General features: G+C 42.5%; 2 protein-coding genes across 2 annotated transcripts in view; both read left to right on the forward strand.

The window, feature by feature from the left end:
- Positions 1-1,183: 1,183 nt before the first annotated feature.
- On the forward strand, positions 1,184-12,787 carry ddx47 (DEAD (Asp-Glu-Ala-Asp) box polypeptide 47). Its single transcript, XM_079520332.1, has 12 exons — positions 1,184-1,405; positions 1,826-1,919; positions 3,744-3,932; positions 4,973-5,044; positions 5,184-5,302; positions 6,699-6,770; positions 7,101-7,217; positions 7,449-7,595; positions 8,066-8,203; positions 8,776-8,846; positions 9,788-9,917; positions 11,284-12,787. Exons 1-12 carry the CDS (start codon positions 1,265-1,267, stop codon positions 11,449-11,451), a joined length of 1,458 nt encoding a protein of 485 aa, XP_079376458.1. The 5' UTR covers positions 1,184-1,264; the 3' UTR covers positions 11,452-12,787.
- Positions 12,788-14,269: 1,482 nt separating this feature from the next.
- Positions 14,270-19,698, forward strand: part of LOC306937627 (myosin-10-like) — a 198,123-nt gene continuing 192,694 nt past the window's right edge. Inside the window, exons 1-2 of the mRNA XM_079521502.1 lie at positions 14,270-14,388; positions 16,033-16,433. Coding sequence (XP_079377628.1) covers positions 16,077-16,433 — 357 coding nt within the window. The 5' untranslated portion in view covers positions 14,270-14,388; positions 16,033-16,076. The remainder of the gene's footprint in view (positions 14,389-16,032; positions 16,434-19,698) is intronic.

Consider the following 19,698-nt stretch of genomic DNA (forward strand, 5'->3'; position numbering starts at 1 on the left):
ATAGGCTAATGGGGGCTAATATTGTGTTGGCCATATTGGATTTCCAGCAAAGAAATTGACCGGTGTGTCCATATAGGTTGTGATTCTATTGGGTCATAGATATTTCTGGTGGACAACCTTTGATGTTATGGCAAATGCAGGTATCCAAAAAGGGGTGGTTTGCCCCCCTGGGTAATAGAATCTGACAGGAAATGTAATGTCTCTTTTCTTTTTCATGTTTGCAGCCATTTTGACAATATGCAAGCTCAAGAAAATATGTTCCTTCTGTGCCATGAATCTTAGCCAATGGATTAATATTGCTTGTGTTTGCCAAAACAGTCAACAATCATGGTAGAAATCATGGTAAAGCACTATTTCGGGTAGCCACCATCTTGTAAATATGCACAATAAGGGTCCAGACACACCCAATAATAAAAATAGGTATTCCATTGAGTCTCTCATGGTCAGAAACCATGAAATAGACACCAAGTTTGCATTTCTAGCTCATCTGGTTCAGAAGTTAGAGCCAAAACCTATTTTCTTGGTGCTAATATTGTGGCGGCCATATTGTTGCGGCCATATTGGATTTCATGGAAACTTGCAATACAAAAAATGTTCGTATTCATATCATTGATCAACCTGAGAAGTTTTGTGGAAATATCTCTCAGTTTAAAATGTTGACCTATTCACCCCCCATTATAACTAATAGGGGCTAATATTGGGGGCGGCCATATTGGACTTTCGCAACAAAATTGACCGAGTTGTCCATATAGGTTGTGATCCTATGGGGGGGGGTCATAGATATTATTTCTGGTGGACAACTTTGTATGTTATGACAAATGCAGGTCAACCCCCTTTGCCCCCTGGGTATATGGCAAATATAGTGATGATTGCAAATAAATGTCCACAAGTGTAGTAGGCAGTAGAAGCAGTATAGTACAGTTATAAGCATATGCATTTTACTAACCTTGTATCAATTAAGACGGTTATAATAATTTAGTGATCTATTTCAAAATGATATAGCCTATAAAATTGTATGCCAATAAACACTTTCCAATTGCTGGGCCGTCGAAGGCTGAGACAGACACTACAGTACTAAATATTATGAATTACACAAGGCTCTTGAAAATTCTATTTATTTGGCCATACTTGCATTACTTGGCTCTGTTGTTTCCCACAATACTATCGGAAACTTCAAGTTCCACAATCCTTTGCGTTTGCATGCACGTTTCCGCATTTGCGCAGAGGGAAGTTCTCGACAACAGTACACACGTTGGAATACAGCATGGCGGACGAACAAGAGCACAGTGCTGCGACGATAACAAATAAAACACTAGAAGGATCGAGTAGTGATGATGATGATGATGATATCAGTGACGACAAAAGCGCTGAAAATGTTGAGCAAGTGAAGACCTTCAAGGACTTGGTACGTTTCTTTTCTGGCATGCAATATAAAGGATAATTTTATTTGACTTTTCATGGACGGCTAACGTTAGCTGCAGCTGAAAACACAACTCCGCTATTAACTTATCTATACTGTCCAAACGAAACACTCGTCTCCCTAAACAACATTTATTTCAAGCAAATTGTCTCATCATTTGTGTTGATTGATTGATGAATGTATTAACAGATTGGATAATTACTGTACATTTCAAGCACAACTCAAGACAAAACTGTTAACTGTGGACGACACCATAAAGCATTACACTTGTTTACAATAGGGCCCACCATGTTCAATTCATCATACCAATTAGACGTACAGATACACTATATAGCAAAACAAAATTGTGTTTTATTTTGTCGTCAATCGTGGCCCTGATGATCATGATGTTTGCTCAATCAACAGGGAGTCACAGAAGTGCTCTGCGAAGCCTGTGATCAGCTGGGATGGAAGACCCCCACCAAGATTCAGATAGAAGCCATCCCAGTGGCCCTGGAAGGTGAGGCAACATGCTGCGAAACATGATCTGTATGTTAACCCATTTTGGACTGATGGCAATTAAAAAAAAAGGCTTCTAAATCCTAATAGTTTTCTGAAAAACCCATGTTTCTATGTCAGTTGTGCTCAACCTTTTCCATGTCAAGGACCCCCAGAATTATCTCTATTGGGCCACGGACCCCCATCTCAAAATATATGTTGTTCCAGGGACCCCCCCAGAAGCAAATATTTTAGTTAAAAATGTTCGCTCTGAAATATATAGATTTATTTCTCTACGATATTTTTAAGTGTCCTCACCCCTGTGTTAAGCCCAGACCACACCAAAGGGTCGCCATGAGTCATGACAACTCCATGTAGGCCAAACGGTTGCAAGGGGTTGCATGGTGACCATTTGGTGTGGTTGGTGTCATTGAATTCAACCAGTTGAATCACTTGGGACAACGTGGGTCAACGTGCAACAGGCCATATCACACCGCTGGCACAACGCTAAAACCGTCTCGACTCTTTGGTGTGGTTAGGGCTTTACACTGCAGAAATGGTAAATGGTGCATTTATATAGCGCCTTTATCCAAAGCACTTTACATAGATTGTGCATTACAGATTCACCCATTCACACACATTCATACACCGATGGCGGCGGAAACCATGCAAGGCACCAACCAGCACATGGGGTTCAGTGTCTTGCTCAAGGACATTTCGACACTAACTCTAAAGGCTCATTCATAGTCTGGATTTTCGGTGGTGAGGTGACCACCGAACTACAACATGACGTCACGAGCCGCGGTGAAGAGCAAACCACCGCTCCAGCCCTTCTCTCTGTTTTTACTCACCACCGCTCAACGTTATTTCAGCTCCGGTGGTCACCTCACCACCGAAAATCCAGACTATGAATGAGCCTTAAGGGAGCCCGGGTTCGAACTGGCAACCTTGCAGGCTTGCGGTTACCATCCAGCCACTCTACCCATGAGCCACCGCCGCCCCTAGACAGAGACGCCATTTCAGAATTCGCAACTCCGAACATGTACAAATGCAAAATATAAGGTACTTATACCCTCTTGCCCCAAATGTTAGAGAGGTGGCAGGAGTTCTTGACTCTTGTGCAATGTATTAGTCTGTCGTTTTTAATAAAGAGGTGTTTTAGTCCCAATAAGTGGCCAAAGGCCATTTCCCCCTCCTCGCTTCCTGTTTACGTAAAGCACGATTCCGGACGTGCCACCATTGGAAACTTCCGACAGAATCGGACACTTATGGGACTAAAATTATTCTTTATTGAAAACTATGGACCAATACATTGCACGAGAACTCCTGCCACCTCGCTAACATTTGGGGTAAAAAGGAGGTAAAGCACCTTTTATAGTTTGGATTTGCTCATTCTGAAATGGTGTCTCTGCAGTGTACACAGGGGTGAGGGCAGTCAGGGCAAAAATACATCTACAAGAGTTTACGGTGCCGCGCTACGAGCTTGTAGATCTGCTATTTTTGGAAAATCGTGAAAATGTGGCGCAAATCTTTGAATATTCTTTCAGAGCGTTTAACATTTTTAACTCAAACCTTTGCTTCTGGGGGGTCCCTGGAACAACATATTTTCAGATGGGGGGCCGGCGGCCAAATACATATATTTCTGGGGGTCCTTGACATGAAAATGTTTGAGAACAACTCACAGACACATGGGTTTTTCAGAAAACTGTCAGGATTTAGAAGACATTTGTAGAATCGTCCTCAGGTCTAAATGGGTTAAATATTAGGCTAGCCAAATGATACCCATCCAGTAAAATCACTCTGTTCCTTGACCTCCTTCCTTCCGTCCTCTCCATCCTTTACTCAGGGAGAGACGTTATTGGTCTGGCAGAGACGGGTTCAGGGAAAACTGGCGCCTTTGCGTTGCCTATCCTCCAGTCTCTACTCTCCTCAGCACAGAGGCTTCACACACTGGTTCTCACCCCCACCAGAGAGCTGGCATTTCAGATTGCTGAGCAGTTCGAGGCCCTGGGCTCCAGCATTGGCGTCAAGTGTGGTACGTACGTGTGTGTACAGCATCATTCAGCGACTCACTGCAGATACAGACGGTGCTGTATGAAATAAAAATGTATAATGTAGCATGTGATTTTATATTTGTAATTGTTTGTGGAATAAGGCTGTCCCCCAAACCTTCAAAGGTGCGGACAATCGCTCGTTGCATTGGCACTCGAATGAACTCAATGAATGGGCTCGAACCTTTTTCAATGTATATATTTTTAACAGCAAAAATAGGCTATTATATCAGGATGTCCACCCCCGTCCTGCTAAAGCCCAACAATACAATAATCCCGATTTCCGACACCAAATGAATGTAATCTCTCTGACATGCACTTTCTGACATGTAATCTCTCTCTCAGTGCTCTTTCGTGCAGACAGCCTAAAAGTCGCTCTGGATCAGTACCTTGATTAAGAGCGTCTGCTAAATGCCTAAATTGTATGCAAACAGACGTAGCTAGATAAACCTGTTGTAGTTTGATTAAACTGTACATAACGTGCAATGGGAAAAAAGCTATCAAAAGCCCACTTTACATGATCCAGCACGACCAGCAGCTGTAATTAATTAGTTTTATGGATTACCTTGCTTTCTGTGGGCTGTGAAGAATGATCTTGCAAATGTTATTATCCCCCCTAAATAAATATCCTTGAGGCCTAACTGTAGGTAATTACCATTAAGCTTAATTAAGCCATTAAGCTTCATTAACTGTGAAGCGCCGGGAAGCGCTGTTAAGTTTCGTTTTCATGTGTTACATCATGCTGAAAATATCCCATCTGCGAGCTCACAATGCGCCGCGTCTACGATGCGCTGTGAGCTTGCAGAACGGCTACTTTCAGGACGAGAGTTCTCAATACTTGTTTTTAACCGATAAACTATGTCACTCGGAAGGTTCGGTGCTCGAAGGTTATTTCTTAAATTTCATAAAATACTACCGAAGCTCGAATCCTAAAAGCAGGTCTAGGGCACAGCCTTATAATGTGGAATAACTGTGTAGTTATGTGTAAAGAGCTAACCTCCTTTGATGTTCATGTTCATTCCAGCTGTCATAGTTGGAGGAATTGATATGATGTCCCAGTCCTTGGTGCTTGCTAAAAAACCACACATTGTCATTGGTAAGGCAACACCTATACATTTATTTATGCTAAAAATAAATGTATTTATGCTATAAATCCCATATCGACGCAGTGCTGAAAAAAGCCTTTTGATGAGGTATTGATGGTCTACATTGTGTCTGTGTGTGTTTGTCTGCAGCCACCCCAGGGCGCTTGATAGACCACATGGAGAACACCAAGGGTTTCTCCCTACGATCCCTGAAGTTCCTGGTGATGGACGAGGCTGACAGAATCCTCAACATGGACTTTGAAACAGAGGTGGGTATTGTAACAATAGATATTAAAAATAATGGATGCCTCATTGGCCGCTGCAGGTCATCGAAGCGACGTGAGGGCGCAAGTGCGGAATGCACGCTACGCCACGCTGCCACTCAAGTGACCACTGGCCAGTTACAGCGCGTCTTTTCCGGGACTTGTTCAGACCCGAACGTCCGCTCTGTGACGCACGCGGAAGCTTCTGTGAAGCACTAGTCTCGTGTGGCCAAACTCTTATAGTTGTCCGGCTACGCAAGACTACTGATGCACTAACCAAGGAAGCTTGCCTCTCACTTGAGAGCATTTGCCCCAGAGCCGGAAGAGTGGGGTACTCAGCTACATTCGCCCCCCTTAACCCATTTTGGGCGGGAACACCTTTTGGTGTTTTAAGCATTATGTTATACTTTAGCTATTGAAAAATAGCAGATCTACAAGCTCATAGCGCGGCACCGAGTGCCGCGCTACGAGCTTGTAGGTCAGCTATTTTTGAAAAATTGTGAAAATGTGGCGTAAATCTTTGAATATATTCTTTCAGAGCGAACTATTTAACTCAAATCTTTGCTTCTGGGGAGTCCCTGGAACAACCTATTTTCAGATGGGGGTCGGCGGAAAATTACATATATTTTTGGGGGTTCTTGACATGAAAATGTTTGCGAACCACTGACATAGAAACATGGCTTTTTTCAAAAAACTGTCAGGATTTAGAAGACATTTGTAGAATAGTTCCCAGGTCTAAATGGGTTAACCTCACGGCCTCCAGGATATCCGAGCCTGGTTGAGCCACCCAATGCAGCCTGTGCCTTAATTATGTATTTACTCTGCAGCCCTAAAATCACAACTGCTGCAACAACTGAACATTTATTTGTTCAAAGATTGTTGGATAACCACTTCAGAAACTTTATACATCCACGTATGATAACAGCACCCTAAGGTTAGCAAGGAATATCACCTCAAACACTAGCCATGTGTTTGAATGGAGAATATAGGTTGCTACCTTCAGGAAGGACGGTGTCCCACTGTCCCAGCATAAAATAATATCAGACTAAAGAGGTCCTTTGTCCACCAGTCGACTTTGAGGCTTAATCAGGAGTTGTAGTAGCCACGGGGTAAGCTGGGCAGTGGACATTGCTCTTGTCTTTGTATATTGTTTTGTTCTTTGTGTTATGTCAAATGTGTGTAATGTATATGTGTTCTGCATACATGGCTGCTGGGTTGAAAGACAAATTTCAGTGTGAACTGACAATAAAGTACTATATTATATCATGTTAACAAATAAAAGTATCAGAAGGACTTCCCATTTCATGCATAACTCAGTGTCAGGCAAGGCAGAGAATATTCCTTATTAATTATCAATAATATCTATGTAGTTAATGTTTCCTTGCTCATTCTTTTCATCCAGGTGGATAAAATACTCAAGGTGATCCCCAGGGACAGACGCACCTTCCTCTTTTCTGCCACCATGACCAAAAAGGTACAGACTTCTTGATCGTAAAAATATGAACCCATTCTGGACGGGAATCCCTTTTGGTGTTTTAAGCATTATGTTATACTTTGACAAATATAGATTTACAAGCTCGTAGCCCGGCACTATTTTTGAAAAATCATAAATGTGGCACAAATCTTTGAATATATATTCTTTCAGGGCCAAAGTTTTTAACTCAAATCTTTACATTATAATTCTCATTATAATGTATAAACATGCGTTTGACTCGGTTTGCCTCCATTTTAGAGCATTAGAACTTAATGTCTTTTGTTTTGTTTTTTTGGTTTTCCTTCCAATTTCAACGTATTTCTGCCACAGGTCCAGAAACTTCAGAGAGCAGCGTTGAAAGATCCCGTGAAATGTGCTGTAAACACCAAATATTCCACCGTAGAAAAACTGCAGCAATACTACGTCTTCATACCTTCCAAATACAAGGTATTTAACACAATGATATGTAATTGAGGTTGAAACAAATATTGTAGCTCTCTTTTAATGAATTGCATTTTTATAGCACTTTTCCAAGTGCTCAAAGCGCTTTACAATGATTCATTCATTCATACATTGGGAAGGTAATTATGAAGGTAATTGTCCAATCAAAGCACTTTGCTTAAATGAAAGTACAGTTGGCAGCATGTGTTTGACTTTGTGTTGGGTGTGTTTTGGCAGGACTGTTATCTGGTGTCCATTCTGAACGAACTGGCGGGGAACTCCTTCATCATTTTCTGCACCACATGTCACAGTGCCCAGCGGGTGGCGCTATTGCTAAGGAACCTGGGAATCACCGCTATCCCACTGCATGGCCAGTTGAGTCAGGTAAAGATCATATCAGGGCACCTTGGAGTCACATACTCTTTACACACTTTAACCCATTCTGGACGGGAACCCCTTTTGGTGTTTTAAGCATTATGTTCCAATTCCATATCATTTTGTGGGTCCTTGTTATGAAATAGTTTGAGAACCACTGATATAGAAACATGGGTTTTTCAGAAAACTCATGATTTAGAAGACATTTTGTAGAATCTGCTCTCGGGTCTTAAAGGGTTGAACACTTTAATGACTTTAGAAGGTGTTGTTTGCCCAGCCGCCATTAATTGCATTAATAATGTTTGAAAAATAGACCACGCTCTTTTATTCAGCCATACAAACTACCGATGACTGCTTATATAACAACCTAAAATACCTCCTTTAACGTTGTCGGCCTCCCAAAACCAATTGCACTGCAGTATTGATTTACTAACCCCCCCCCCCCCCCCTTCTCGTCTATTTCTGTCTGATTCTGTCAGAATAAACGTCTAGGCGCACTGAACAAATTCAAGTCCAAGTCCCGGTCGGTGCTCCTGGCAACTGACGTGGCATCCCGAGGCCTGGACATTCCACACGTCGACTGTGTGATCAACTACGACATCCCCACTCACTCCAAGGTACCTGAGTGTTCACATGCACAAAGTATTACACTCTGTGTTGTTTTTGGCAGCACATTTCTATTTTAGTTTTAGTTATAGTCTTTGGAATAAAACGTAGTTTTAGTCATATTTTAGTCACCTGGAATGTTTTAGTGTTGGACTAGTTTGAGTCGACTAAATCTACAGTTGATTTTTGTCGACTAAAATGTATTTTGTTCAGGCCTTGATGCCGTCGTAATGACAGATTTTACACTTGCTATTTTCAGCATGCAACCAAGTGTGGATCTCTTGTCCACTAGTCCCTTCCTAACAGTTTAGTTTTTCTGTGTTGACGAAATTGTCAGTATTTTTTTTAGTCATCATAGCTTAGTTTTCATTTAGTTTTTGTCAGTGAAAAAAGGTAGTCGACGGACATTTTTCGTCATGGTATTAGTCGACGAAATCAACACTGATTACACTGTAGTGTGTACTGTTCTTGCTCTCTCTCTCTCTCCCCTTGCTCGGTATGCTATGCTCTCAACACTTCACTGTCACTAAAATAATATGACGGGTGACCTTGCCTAACTAATTTGTGTGTCTGTCCATCTCAGGACTACATCCACAGAGTGGGGCGGACGGCGAGAGCAGGGCGGTCTGGGAAATCCATTACTTTTGTCACTCAGTAAGAACAGTTCCTTTTTTTTTTAACCCATTTTGGGCGGGAACCCCTTTTGGTGTTTTAAAGCATTGTTATACTTTAGCTATTGAAAAATAGCAGATCTACAAGCTCATAGCTTGGTCTGCTAATTTGGAAAATGGTGAAAATGTGGCCCAAATGTTTGAATATATTCTTCTCAGAGCGAACGTTTTCAACTCAAATCTTTGCTTCTGGGGGGGTCCCTGGAACAACATATTTTCAGGTAGTGGTCGGCAGCCAATTACATATGATATTGCGGGTCCTTGAAATGAAATAGTTTGAGCACCACTGACAAAATAGAAACATAGGTTTTTCAGAAAAACTATCATGTTTTAGAAGACATTTGTAGAATCGAACTTAGGTCTAAATGGGTTAATTGAACTGGTGCCACTGACTGTCCCAAGCATAAACTTCATATTTTCCTGGCGTCCCATTGTATCAACGTTGCATGGTTTCTATGGTGACTGATGTCATTACTGAGCATCTACTTCAGTGGTTCCCAAAGTGGGGTCCGGGGACCCCCAGGGTAGTTCCAGGGGGTCCCCAGCTAAATGATAGTTTGGAACCAAATGGACCATTATGGGTCTGTAACTCAGAGTGACCAAATGGACCCTAACGGGTCCATTTGGTTCCATTTGTACACTCTCAGAGTTAAAATAACATTGATTTTACAATATAAATTGGGGGTCCCAGAGATAGAAATGCCATTAAATGGGGTCCGTAGACTAATGCATGTCAAACTGGGGGTCCTTGAAATTAAAAGGGTTGAGAATCACTGCTAGAGCTGTAAAAATCTTCTCTTATGGGGGTGGGGGTCCCTGGGTGGGTGTATCTTTTTAAATGGGGGTCCGCAGGCTCATTAGTGTCAATTCGGGGGTCCTTGACATGACAAAGTTTGGGAACCACTGCTCTACTTAACCCTATAGGTACGACGTGGAGCTGTTCCAGCGCATTGAAACCCTGATTGGAAAGAAACTCCCTGCTTTCCCGACCCATGAAGAGGAAGTGATGATGCTGGTGGAGAGAGTCAGCGAGGCCCAGAGATATGCCAGATTAGTAAGTCCTGAAATGATATGTTTCTGATGTCTCGCCTGACGTTGTAAAATACTGCAGTTAAAGGACCACTTTTCATATATATATATACCAGCTCAGTGGCCTTGTGGTTAGAGTGTCCGCCCTGTGACTGGGAGGTCGGGGTTCAATCCCCGGCCGGGTCATACCAAAGACTCTAAAAAAAAATGGGACCCAGTGCCTCCCTGCTTGACACTCGGCATCAAGGGTTGGATTGGGGGTAAGTCCCTGCGACATACTAGCGTCATGTCCAGGGGGTGTACTTGTACATCAAGCTGCCTCACGCTACAGAAACAGGAGATAGGCTCCTGCCCTATGGGCCTCATGGCTCGGCAAGGCTACTTACTTACTTTTTTCATATATATGTTCATATAATGGGTCCTCACTAATGTTCATGATAAAATGCCACAATGTTTTTGGAGGGCGGAAAGTCCACTTTTCACAATGAAATGTCCACTAATTGCGAAGTGAGCACTAACTATAGAAGCTGGCCAAAAGTGTGTGTGTGTGTGTGTGTGTGTGTGTGTGTGTGTGTGTGTCCGCCCGCCACCCACCAGAGGGCAACTAAATTTGGAACTGTGTGTGTGTCAGACTGCCACAACAGCTTCATTCGCTTTACGTGTCTTACTTGTAATCATGATAAAATAGCAAAAAAAAGATTCTACTTGGTCTGTGTCTCATAGGAGGGTTGCGGGCAGTTCAGAAACCCGTCCACCAGTGACATCGTTAGGCAGATTTTCTTTTTTAAACTATTTTTTTTACAAAAATGTTTAGATTTTTATTATCGTGAGAATGATGGCTGCCATTTTCACATTGCAACTTTTCAGGAATAGAAAGCCTGCGGTTTCTATTAGCTTGGAATCCCCATCGATGATGATGGTTGACGGCCCACAGCCATCCTATGAGACACAGACTGAGTAGAAGAAAATGGTGCTATTTTATCATGATTATTAGTGAGGATATTTTATTGTGAAAAGTAGACTTTCTGGACATGTTTTAATCTGAATGAACATGTTTTGCTGTCTTGCTTATTTACCCATTCAAGACGGGAACCCCTTTTGGTGTTTTAAGCATTATGTTATACTTTAGCTATTGGAAAAATAGCAGATCTACAAGCTCATAGCGCGGCACCGAGTGCCGCGCTATGAGCTTGTAGATCTGCTATTTTTGAAAAATCGTGAAAATCTTTGAATTTATATTCTTTCAGCGCGTTTTAACTCAAATCTCTGCTTCTGGGAGGGGGGTCCCTGGAACAACATGTTTTCAGATGGGGGTCAGCGGCCAAATACAGATAATTCTGGGGGTCCTGCCTCTGGTCTAAATGGGTTAACGGCTTAAATTCCTTCCCCAGGAGATGAAGGAGCACAGCGACAAGAAGAAGAGGCAGAGAGGGGGAGATGGAGATGCAGACGACACGGAACAAGCCAGTGGAGTCAGGAAGAAGGTGAAAGGAGGACCAGGAAGCAGTGCGACGAGGGGAAAGAAAAAGGGGGGCCCAGCATTCCGGGGAGGACGCTGACCTCCCCCTCGCCCATGTAATAAATCTGTACATACTGCTTTATTCTATTGACCATAGAAGTTATAAAATATATGTTAATGTTAAAGATTTAGAACACCTTCCTGGGGGTCTTTATTTGTGTAATATGTGGGTTTTAGATATTTTAGATTTTAGCAGTGAGCCCAGTGTCTCTGATGTCATCAACACTGTGCTCACTTCCTTCCTGGACTACAATTCCCATAATGCTTTGGGGCACTGCTCCTCCTTGTGGATAGGTGGAGGGCTGTCCTACTGAGACAACATGTAGTTCAGGAAGTAAGTGAGCCCAGTGTCCATGACATCAGAGACACTGGGCTCACTGCTAAAATCAAAAATACCTAAAACCACATATTACACACAAAGACCCCCCCGGAAAGTGTTTTAAATCTTCTAAACGCCATTAACATGTAATTTTTTGCAAAAGGGTGTTAAAGTTTCCCTTTAACACTCTTGCTCTTCTTCCTACTCTGGTTTTGAAGTTGAAGCAACATGGAAGGACTGCACGTTAGTCCCACATCCCGTTAGTCTGATATACGTGGCCGGTTATGATTTAGTAGCCGGGGAGCCAGTCACCCAAGATTTGAGAGGACCTGTGATGTCATGCCATACTTTTTATTCGTGTTTTTTTCTATTCATTTGGTCATTAAGGTCCACAGAAGTTATGGCCTAGGGTGGCCTAAACTAGGGTGTTTTCATGAATCTGAATCCATTCCAAGCATTAGTTTTGCACAAAAAACACTCCTTGCGTTAAAAAACGGCCATAGCTGTCATCACAAATGTGATGAGGTCAGCACAAATGTGAAGAGGTCAGCAAGTGGCCATGGCAGAATTTAGGAGTGTTTTTCGTGCAAAACTAATGCTTGGAATGGATTCAGAATCATGAAAACCCCCTAGTTTGACATGTCACATTTTCACATGCTACTTAAAGCATAATGATAATGATTGTATACCTCTGGTGAGGTATACAAAAATGTCCATAACTTTTTTTCGCGATGTTTCCTGCAGAGCAGACCTCATTCTGTGGACCTTAATGACCAAATGAATAGAAAAAAACACAAATAAAAAGTACGGCATGACATCACATATTAAAAACTATTCCTTGAGCTTTTGGGCCTGTGGCCCCTCGACGGTTAGGGTTAGTAATGTCGGAATTACGAGCTGTCGGACTAATGATGGAAACCCAATAAGATGAATGCCTGTCTATAGTTGTTACCATCCATAAGGACATTTTATATGAAAAAGAGAAAATGTTCACCCGCCTGCCCCCCACTGACATATTTCTGTTTGTAATAAAAAAAAAGGTCGCTATAAAACCAAAGCTTGTGCATGTTTTTTTGATGAGCCACTGTGCAATGTGCATGGCATGATGCAATGTCATTTTTCAGACACAGGGGGGAGATGTTTGAATTTACAACAGTGCAGTCTGAATACCTGCAAGCTAGAGAATACTTATTTATGTCCATCTGCTTTGAATTGAAACTGTTTACTATGACTTATTTGGAGTTGGAGAAACAATCAGAAGAAAGCCTGCAAATGATATGGTATTGTTTCATCATAAAACTAATGTTATACGTGGCATTTAGCAATCAATTAAATTGACTGCTCAGTGGTGTTCAAGCCTATAAGCATCATAATTATATATATGGTGGTCCTTGAGGGGGTTCCAGGTGGTCCCCAGCTAATGGAAGGAGAGTTTGTAACCAAATGGACCCTTTTAGATGTTTAACTCTTGAGTAGAATGGGGTCCATTTGGTTTCATTTTACACTCAAGAGTTCAAATATTGTTAATCAGAATTTACTTAATTTCCAAGAAGTCTACACAATTAGAAAATGTAGAAAATGTTTTACTTTGAATTGATCAATGTTTGCCTGGTGTTCAAACTGTACCAACATCAATACAGGCTCGGCATGGAACTGTGGACAAAATCGTATTTAATTCAACGATAACCAAATATTTTTGACGTTTTGGGTCTGAGAGAGGCTGGTATGTGGCTCAAATGCCAAATAAATACTGGGCCCTGATATGAAAAGGGTTGAAAACCACTGCTATAATATTGTTGATGTGTGAAATGAAATGAAATGAAATCTATATTTACCCAGGGTATCTGGGCTAAGCTCAAGAACTTGTTTCCAGCCAGGCCCTGCTCATAGAACACATTTCATCGTAGTGGTTCAATGCCTTGTTCAAGGGTGGTAATTTTTAACGTGTCGGACGGCTGATTCGAACTGGGAACCTTCCGGTATCAAGACCGCGCCGCTATCCGTTCGGCCACCGCTGCCACTGTATACATTCATGCATGCAAATAAAAGTAAGATAAGTTGGGTGCTGTTGGGGGGTTGGTGTATTCCATCCAATAGTGTTTGAGGGGAAGAGAGACCTCATCCAGTGGGTGTCTGCAATGCGTAGATATTTATTACATAGAGAAGCCACGCGCGTCTCTGCATGGTGCAAATTTGTTTTGGGGTAAAATAATTCGTAGTAATTTGCAAATGTACGTTCATGGAATCATATCATAGCCTACGTAAGCTTTCACGCGTTAGCATATAGATGTGTGTGCCCTATAATCTATACGATCGGATTAATTGATCTTGTTTATTATCCATCAATGTTCTTCTCTATGTCTAGTGTGTGCCATGTTGTCGTAGGCGGGGGAGCAACAGGCAGCGGTCAAGTCTGCACGGTTTAGGAGGGGCCCCAATGTGGAGGGGGCTGTGTGTCTTTGGGTGGTGCATACCAAAAAGCCCCAATACATGCCTGCCCTGCCTTCCCTGCATTTATACACTGTGGAGCTAGCAGCTATAGTTGTTGTACAAAGCCTGGCTGGCTGGTGGACGGTGGTGTTGTTGGGGGGTAGAATAGATCCGATCGGAATACTTGGACATTACATTCGCTCATCGATTCTTCGCCGAGCAAACCAGGTAAGTTCATGATGGAGATCTGCGGGAATGGATGGATGGATGAATGAATGACCGACAGATCTGCTTGAATGAATTCTCTAGGGGATGGATCACTTGAAAACTTTGGGGTGCTCATCATTAGTCACGTGGGCTTATCTTATCGTTTGTATTTTCTAAGACGAGTTGAATTAGAATGTTTTTGTATGTATTACTGCGGGTCATCTAAGTTGAGTGAATATCGCAACAGCACACGCACATTTTGGAGCAAGTTTATCTTGTCTTGTTGTGTAAGTGCACGGTTCGCTGGCTGGCCGCTATTTACCAGCCAACTCATTCATTGCGCTTGTTTTGGGTCCTCGCCAATGCAGTGTCATGTGATTCAGTATGCGATATTCAATAGCTGTACTGTACGTACATGATTACATTCAGAGATATGACATGGACAACAATATACATTTGCGTTGGGAATATGTACAAATTAGTACTAGCATACCTATGTACCACTCCACTCCGAAGTGTTGCGACTATAGGTCTTGAATTTCGAGCCATACGTCCGTTATGTAGTGCGTAGCTGGGTTCTCAGTATTGTATACGCACTATGCGCATTGCTTATAGATCATGTATTCTTACGGGCCATTCAATCATTCTAGTCCAGGATGGATCATTAGTTTTTATGGGTGTTGATCAACAGATCTTTTTTGCATTTCAACAATCAAAGGCACACATGCCCATACATAACAGACGTTATGGTGGCAACTGGCAATATAGACATAGGCTATGCTGTTCTTTCTTACTGGTAGGTTTGTGTATCATTGTATGATATGAGATTAGTTAAATGTCATGTTTTTCATCCTGTCGATCTTCCATTGACTAATGTTACTATTTTGGAATAAGATAGCTATACATGATAAGTGGGTCTCAAAGTGGGGTGTGGGGACCCTCATGAGGGTGTTCCATAAGGGGTCCCCAGCCAGATGTGTTAAAAATTCATCAATTTAACCCTTTAATTTAACCATACATTAGATGTTTGACAGGTCATTGACATGAAAAAGTTTGAGAACTAATGATCTAACTGAGTGATAACTTGATCATATTTGCTTTAACTATAATAATAGTAACAATAATAATAATAATAATAATACATCATATAACAGGCATTAAAACTAGGGATGTGCCGATGATGAGACATTTTGGCCGATATCGATATCCGATATAATTAATTGCTGTTATGGCCGATGTCGATATGATCTCATTCTGTATTTTATAATATGTCAATTATAATAACTTTGTCCATTCCGAAAAATACATGTAACAGGGTGTCTGCACTGCAGGCTTATATAGGCAAGTCAGATTTAACTTTAATACATTTATATTTAATATTGTGAGCTTGTAGATCTGTTCAAGCTGTTCATTTGGGTTTGTTTATCTGTAAAGACAGACGGATTAATCATAATCGGTCTGATTGATTAATCGAACCGATGCCGATTAATCTAAAAACAACTATAGAATCGGCAGATACCGATGTGTTTGCCGATTAATCTCCCTTCACTAATTAAAACTGCTTAAACAAGGACCTCTGCTATTTTGTTATAGCCTAAATTGTTTCTTCTCAAGCAATAAGTCCTACTAAGCTATTCTGCTATGTGTCCTATGTCCCCCACGCAGGCAGCACCGTTGCTCTGGTAACCCCCCCTCCTCCCCAGTGAAAGATGTCTCATCGGAATGGGCAGGAGGACCCAGAGCGCTACCTGTTTGTGGACCGGGCCATGGTCTACAACCCGGCCTCGCAGGCCGACTGGACCGCCAAGAAGCTGGTATGGATCCCCTCGGAGCGCCACGGCTTCGAGGCGGCCAGCATCCGGGAGGAGCAGCACGCCGGCGGCGGCGAGGAGGTCTCGGTGGAGCTGGCGGAGAACGGCAAGAAGGCGGTGGTCAACAAGGACGACATCCAGAAGATGAACCCTCCCAAGTTCAGCAAGGTGGAGGACATGGCGGAGCTCACATGCCTCAACGAGGCGTCCGTGCTCCACAACCTGAAGGACCGGTACTACTCTGGGCTCATCTACGTGAGTATATTATAGTCTGTTTGCAAACGCCAGTGAGCATTTACTATATGTAACCCAGCAGAACATGTCTGTCTGTCTGTCTGTGTGAGTGAGTGTGTCACGCTGTAACACCACCCGCCCGCCACCAGAGGGCGCAGCTGTACTCACGCACACACACACACACACACACACACACACACACACACACACACACACACACATACACACAGTAAAACATCACACCCGTGTGAACTGAGTGGTGCAACTCCCCTCTCCCCCTGCCTCTCTCTCTCTCTCTCTCTCTCTCTCTCTCTGTAATTAGCAGGCAACAGTGCAACACTATCTCTCTCTCTGTTTCTGGCACAACAGTGCCACTTTTGCCCCTACTGGTACTCTAAACATAGTCACATAGGTTAGGACATAGTAACATAGGTTAGGACGGACATTGCTGTTCCTTGGAGTGGTTGCACCACTCAAAAACTAAAAACCAATGAAAACTTAACAAAAAAGAGAACAAAAACAAAACTTGAAAAAAAGGTCTGTGTGTGTGTGTGTGTGTGTGTGTGTGTGTGTGTGTGTGTGTGTGTGTGTGTGTGTGTGTGTGTGTGTGTGTGTGTGTGTGTGTGTGTGTGTGTGTGTGTGTGTGTGGACCCACAATTATTATTGCAAAATCAATGTTAATTTAACCAAATGGACCCGTTCCATTTGTACACTCTCAGAGTTACAGACTCTCAGAGTTACAGACCCATAAGGGTCCCCACTTTGAGAACCACTGCTGGAGGCAGGGGTTCTTAACCCGTGGGTCGCATCCCCAAATTATACAAAAGAAAACAACTTTATTTTCTTCTTTTTTTTGAATGGCTGGAAAATGGAAATTAAGAGTTTACATAGTACATGTATAAACTTTCCTTAATGATTATATCTGGTTTCAGGATTCATATCTGGTTTCAGTATTCATTTATGATATATTGTCTCTATTATTAAGGTTATTTTTGCAGTCAGTTTGTATTGGGGGTGGGGAGTCACTAGTCCGATCCAGAAGAACACAGTTTGCCGGCCACTGCTAAAGAGCTGACAATGAGGTTATATCTTCCCTTCTTCTCTGGAGTCCTGCCCCAAAGCAGACCAGAGGTAGAAAACTGTTGTTCCCTGATGCCATCGCTAGGGACACAGGCATCAGTGAGCAGGAACTGTGGATGGCAATGAAGGACCGGGAAGTCTGGCGTAATATTGTGAAATCCACGATCTCGACCGCGGTCGAAAAATGATGATGATGATGTGAGGAGTGGGTCGTGAGACATGGCCAAAGCATTTACGGGGGTCCCCAGCCAAAAAAACCCGTTGAGAACCCCTGCTATAAGGTACCTATAATAGCAAAACTCATCCTACTCAGGATGGGACTAAGAACTCAAAAGATCCATCCACACATCCATATAATATACTATTAAACATAGCCTACAGTAAGTACATATTGCACTTCTCACAGAGATCTCGCAAAGTGCTTTACATATACCGTGAGATTAAAAACACAACATTGTATTAAAGCAGAAAAAGCCATGATTTTAATCAATTGATTGACATTTTTAATCACAGTTTGTAGAACGAGTACATTTCAAACGAAAGCAAAAAAAACTGCTACGAGGATAAAGCCATGAAAAAGCACTGACTTGTTTACATCCTGGTCCTCCATTTTCAATGAAAAAAAAGGGAAACATGTACATGGCTGTACAGCATGGTGGTACAGTTAATCTCAAACAGGACAAGCATTGAAATAAAATCGTGTAACATCTGCAAACGCTTGTTCAAATAGTCGTGTTAAGGACAAGGTTGTTCTTAAAAAATGTCCACAGAGGCTGCAGCTCTCAAGACCTATGTGGAAGAGCTTTCCAAAGTTTGGGAGCTGTATGCAGCCTGAAAGGCTTTGTCACCTTTTGTTTTTATGTTTAGTATATGGGGGAACTTCTAACATACCTTGTTCAGCAGACCTTAAGGCCCTGCTGGGCACATAACATGGCAGTTAAGTATTCTGGGGCCTGACTATGCAGAGCTCGACTATTAGTGAGCACCAGGACCTTGCCATTAGCAGGAAGCCGGTGCAAAGAGGCCAGGACACCTTCTGCTGGGCCTGGTTAACAATCTGGCAGAAGCATTTCCAATTAGTTAGAGGCGGTCCATGTTTTTGTTTTTTTTAATGCTTTTTTTTGCGGCTTTCGCCTTTATTTTATATTTTTTATAGAGGGACAGTCAGTAGGCTCTGGCTGACAGGAAATGGGGGAGAGAGATGGGGGAGTGACATGCAGTAAAGCCCGTCGGGATCGGGAGTCGAACCCGCGGCACACTGCCAGGCTTGGGCTACCGGCCAAGGTGCCTGGACCGCTGAGCCACGGCCCAGGCCGTACATGGTTGTTTTACTGAACAGTGAACAATTGCAATAGTCCCAAGCGTGAGTTGACGAAGGCATGGATGATTTAAGCAATACTACACGAGAGGGGGTGGTTTAACGTTATTAATGCACGGGCATCGGGCTCGTTCCTGCAGCATCGCAGAAGTGCATTAATGACGTTAAACCACCCCCTCGAGTGTAATATTGCAATTATACAACAGTAAAGGTCATTACACACTGGCGAATTAGCGACGCGAATTATTCGTGCGAATAATTCGCCTTTTTTTAAAACCAATTGAAGTCAATGCAAGCTTCCACATCAGTGGCGAATGTGCGAATGTGCCAGTGTGTAATAACCTTTACCCTTAAAACTAAGAAAATCGCTGAAAAAACATTTTTTTAATGACAGATGTAGTCACTACGACCACAAATGTCCCAAGAAACTAGCTCTGGGAGAACAGAGCAGCTGAATTCTTTGTTTTGATTAGGTGTGGAGTGGTGCTCGTTTGAACCATGGCTAGAAGGCTGTTTCAACCAATCAGATTGCTTCCTCGAAACGACCTGTATAATAAAGAAGAAACATGTAAAGGTTACTGATTTGATGTGTGTCAAGGGTGGTGCATATACGTTTGTTAGACATGCTAACAGTCCAATAGGAATTAGTTTGACAACACCGTCGCTCCCGACATGCGCTGCCGGTTACAACTAACCCTGCGGGTTAAAACTGCGGGTTAAAACTAACCCGTGGCTTCCTGTGAAGTTAGGTTTAGGGCAGTGTTGCTTTTGACAGTAAATTTAGATTTTAGTATCAGTCATAGTCTTTTGAATAATTTTCATTTAGTTTTAGTCACATTTTAGTCACCTGGAATGTTCTAGTGTTAGTCCACTTTTAGTCGACTAAAT

Source organism: Electrona antarctica, assembly GCF_951216825.1.
Source record: "Electrona antarctica genome assembly, chromosome: 14".
NCBI lineage: Eukaryota > Metazoa > Chordata > Actinopteri > Myctophiformes > Myctophidae > Electrona > Electrona antarctica.

Coding starts and splice junctions, on each gene's coding strand:
- ddx47 (XM_079520332.1), top strand. CDS start 1,265: ATGGCGGACGAACAAGAGCACAGTGCTGCGACGATAACAAATAAAACA. Junction 5,303..6,698: donor ACATGGACTTTGAAACAGAG/GTGGGTATTGTA, acceptor CTTTTCATCCAG/GTGGATAAAATACTCAAGGT. Junction 8,204..8,775: donor ACATCCCCACTCACTCCAAG/GTACCTGAGTGT, acceptor TGTCCATCTCAG/GACTACATCCACAGAGTGGG.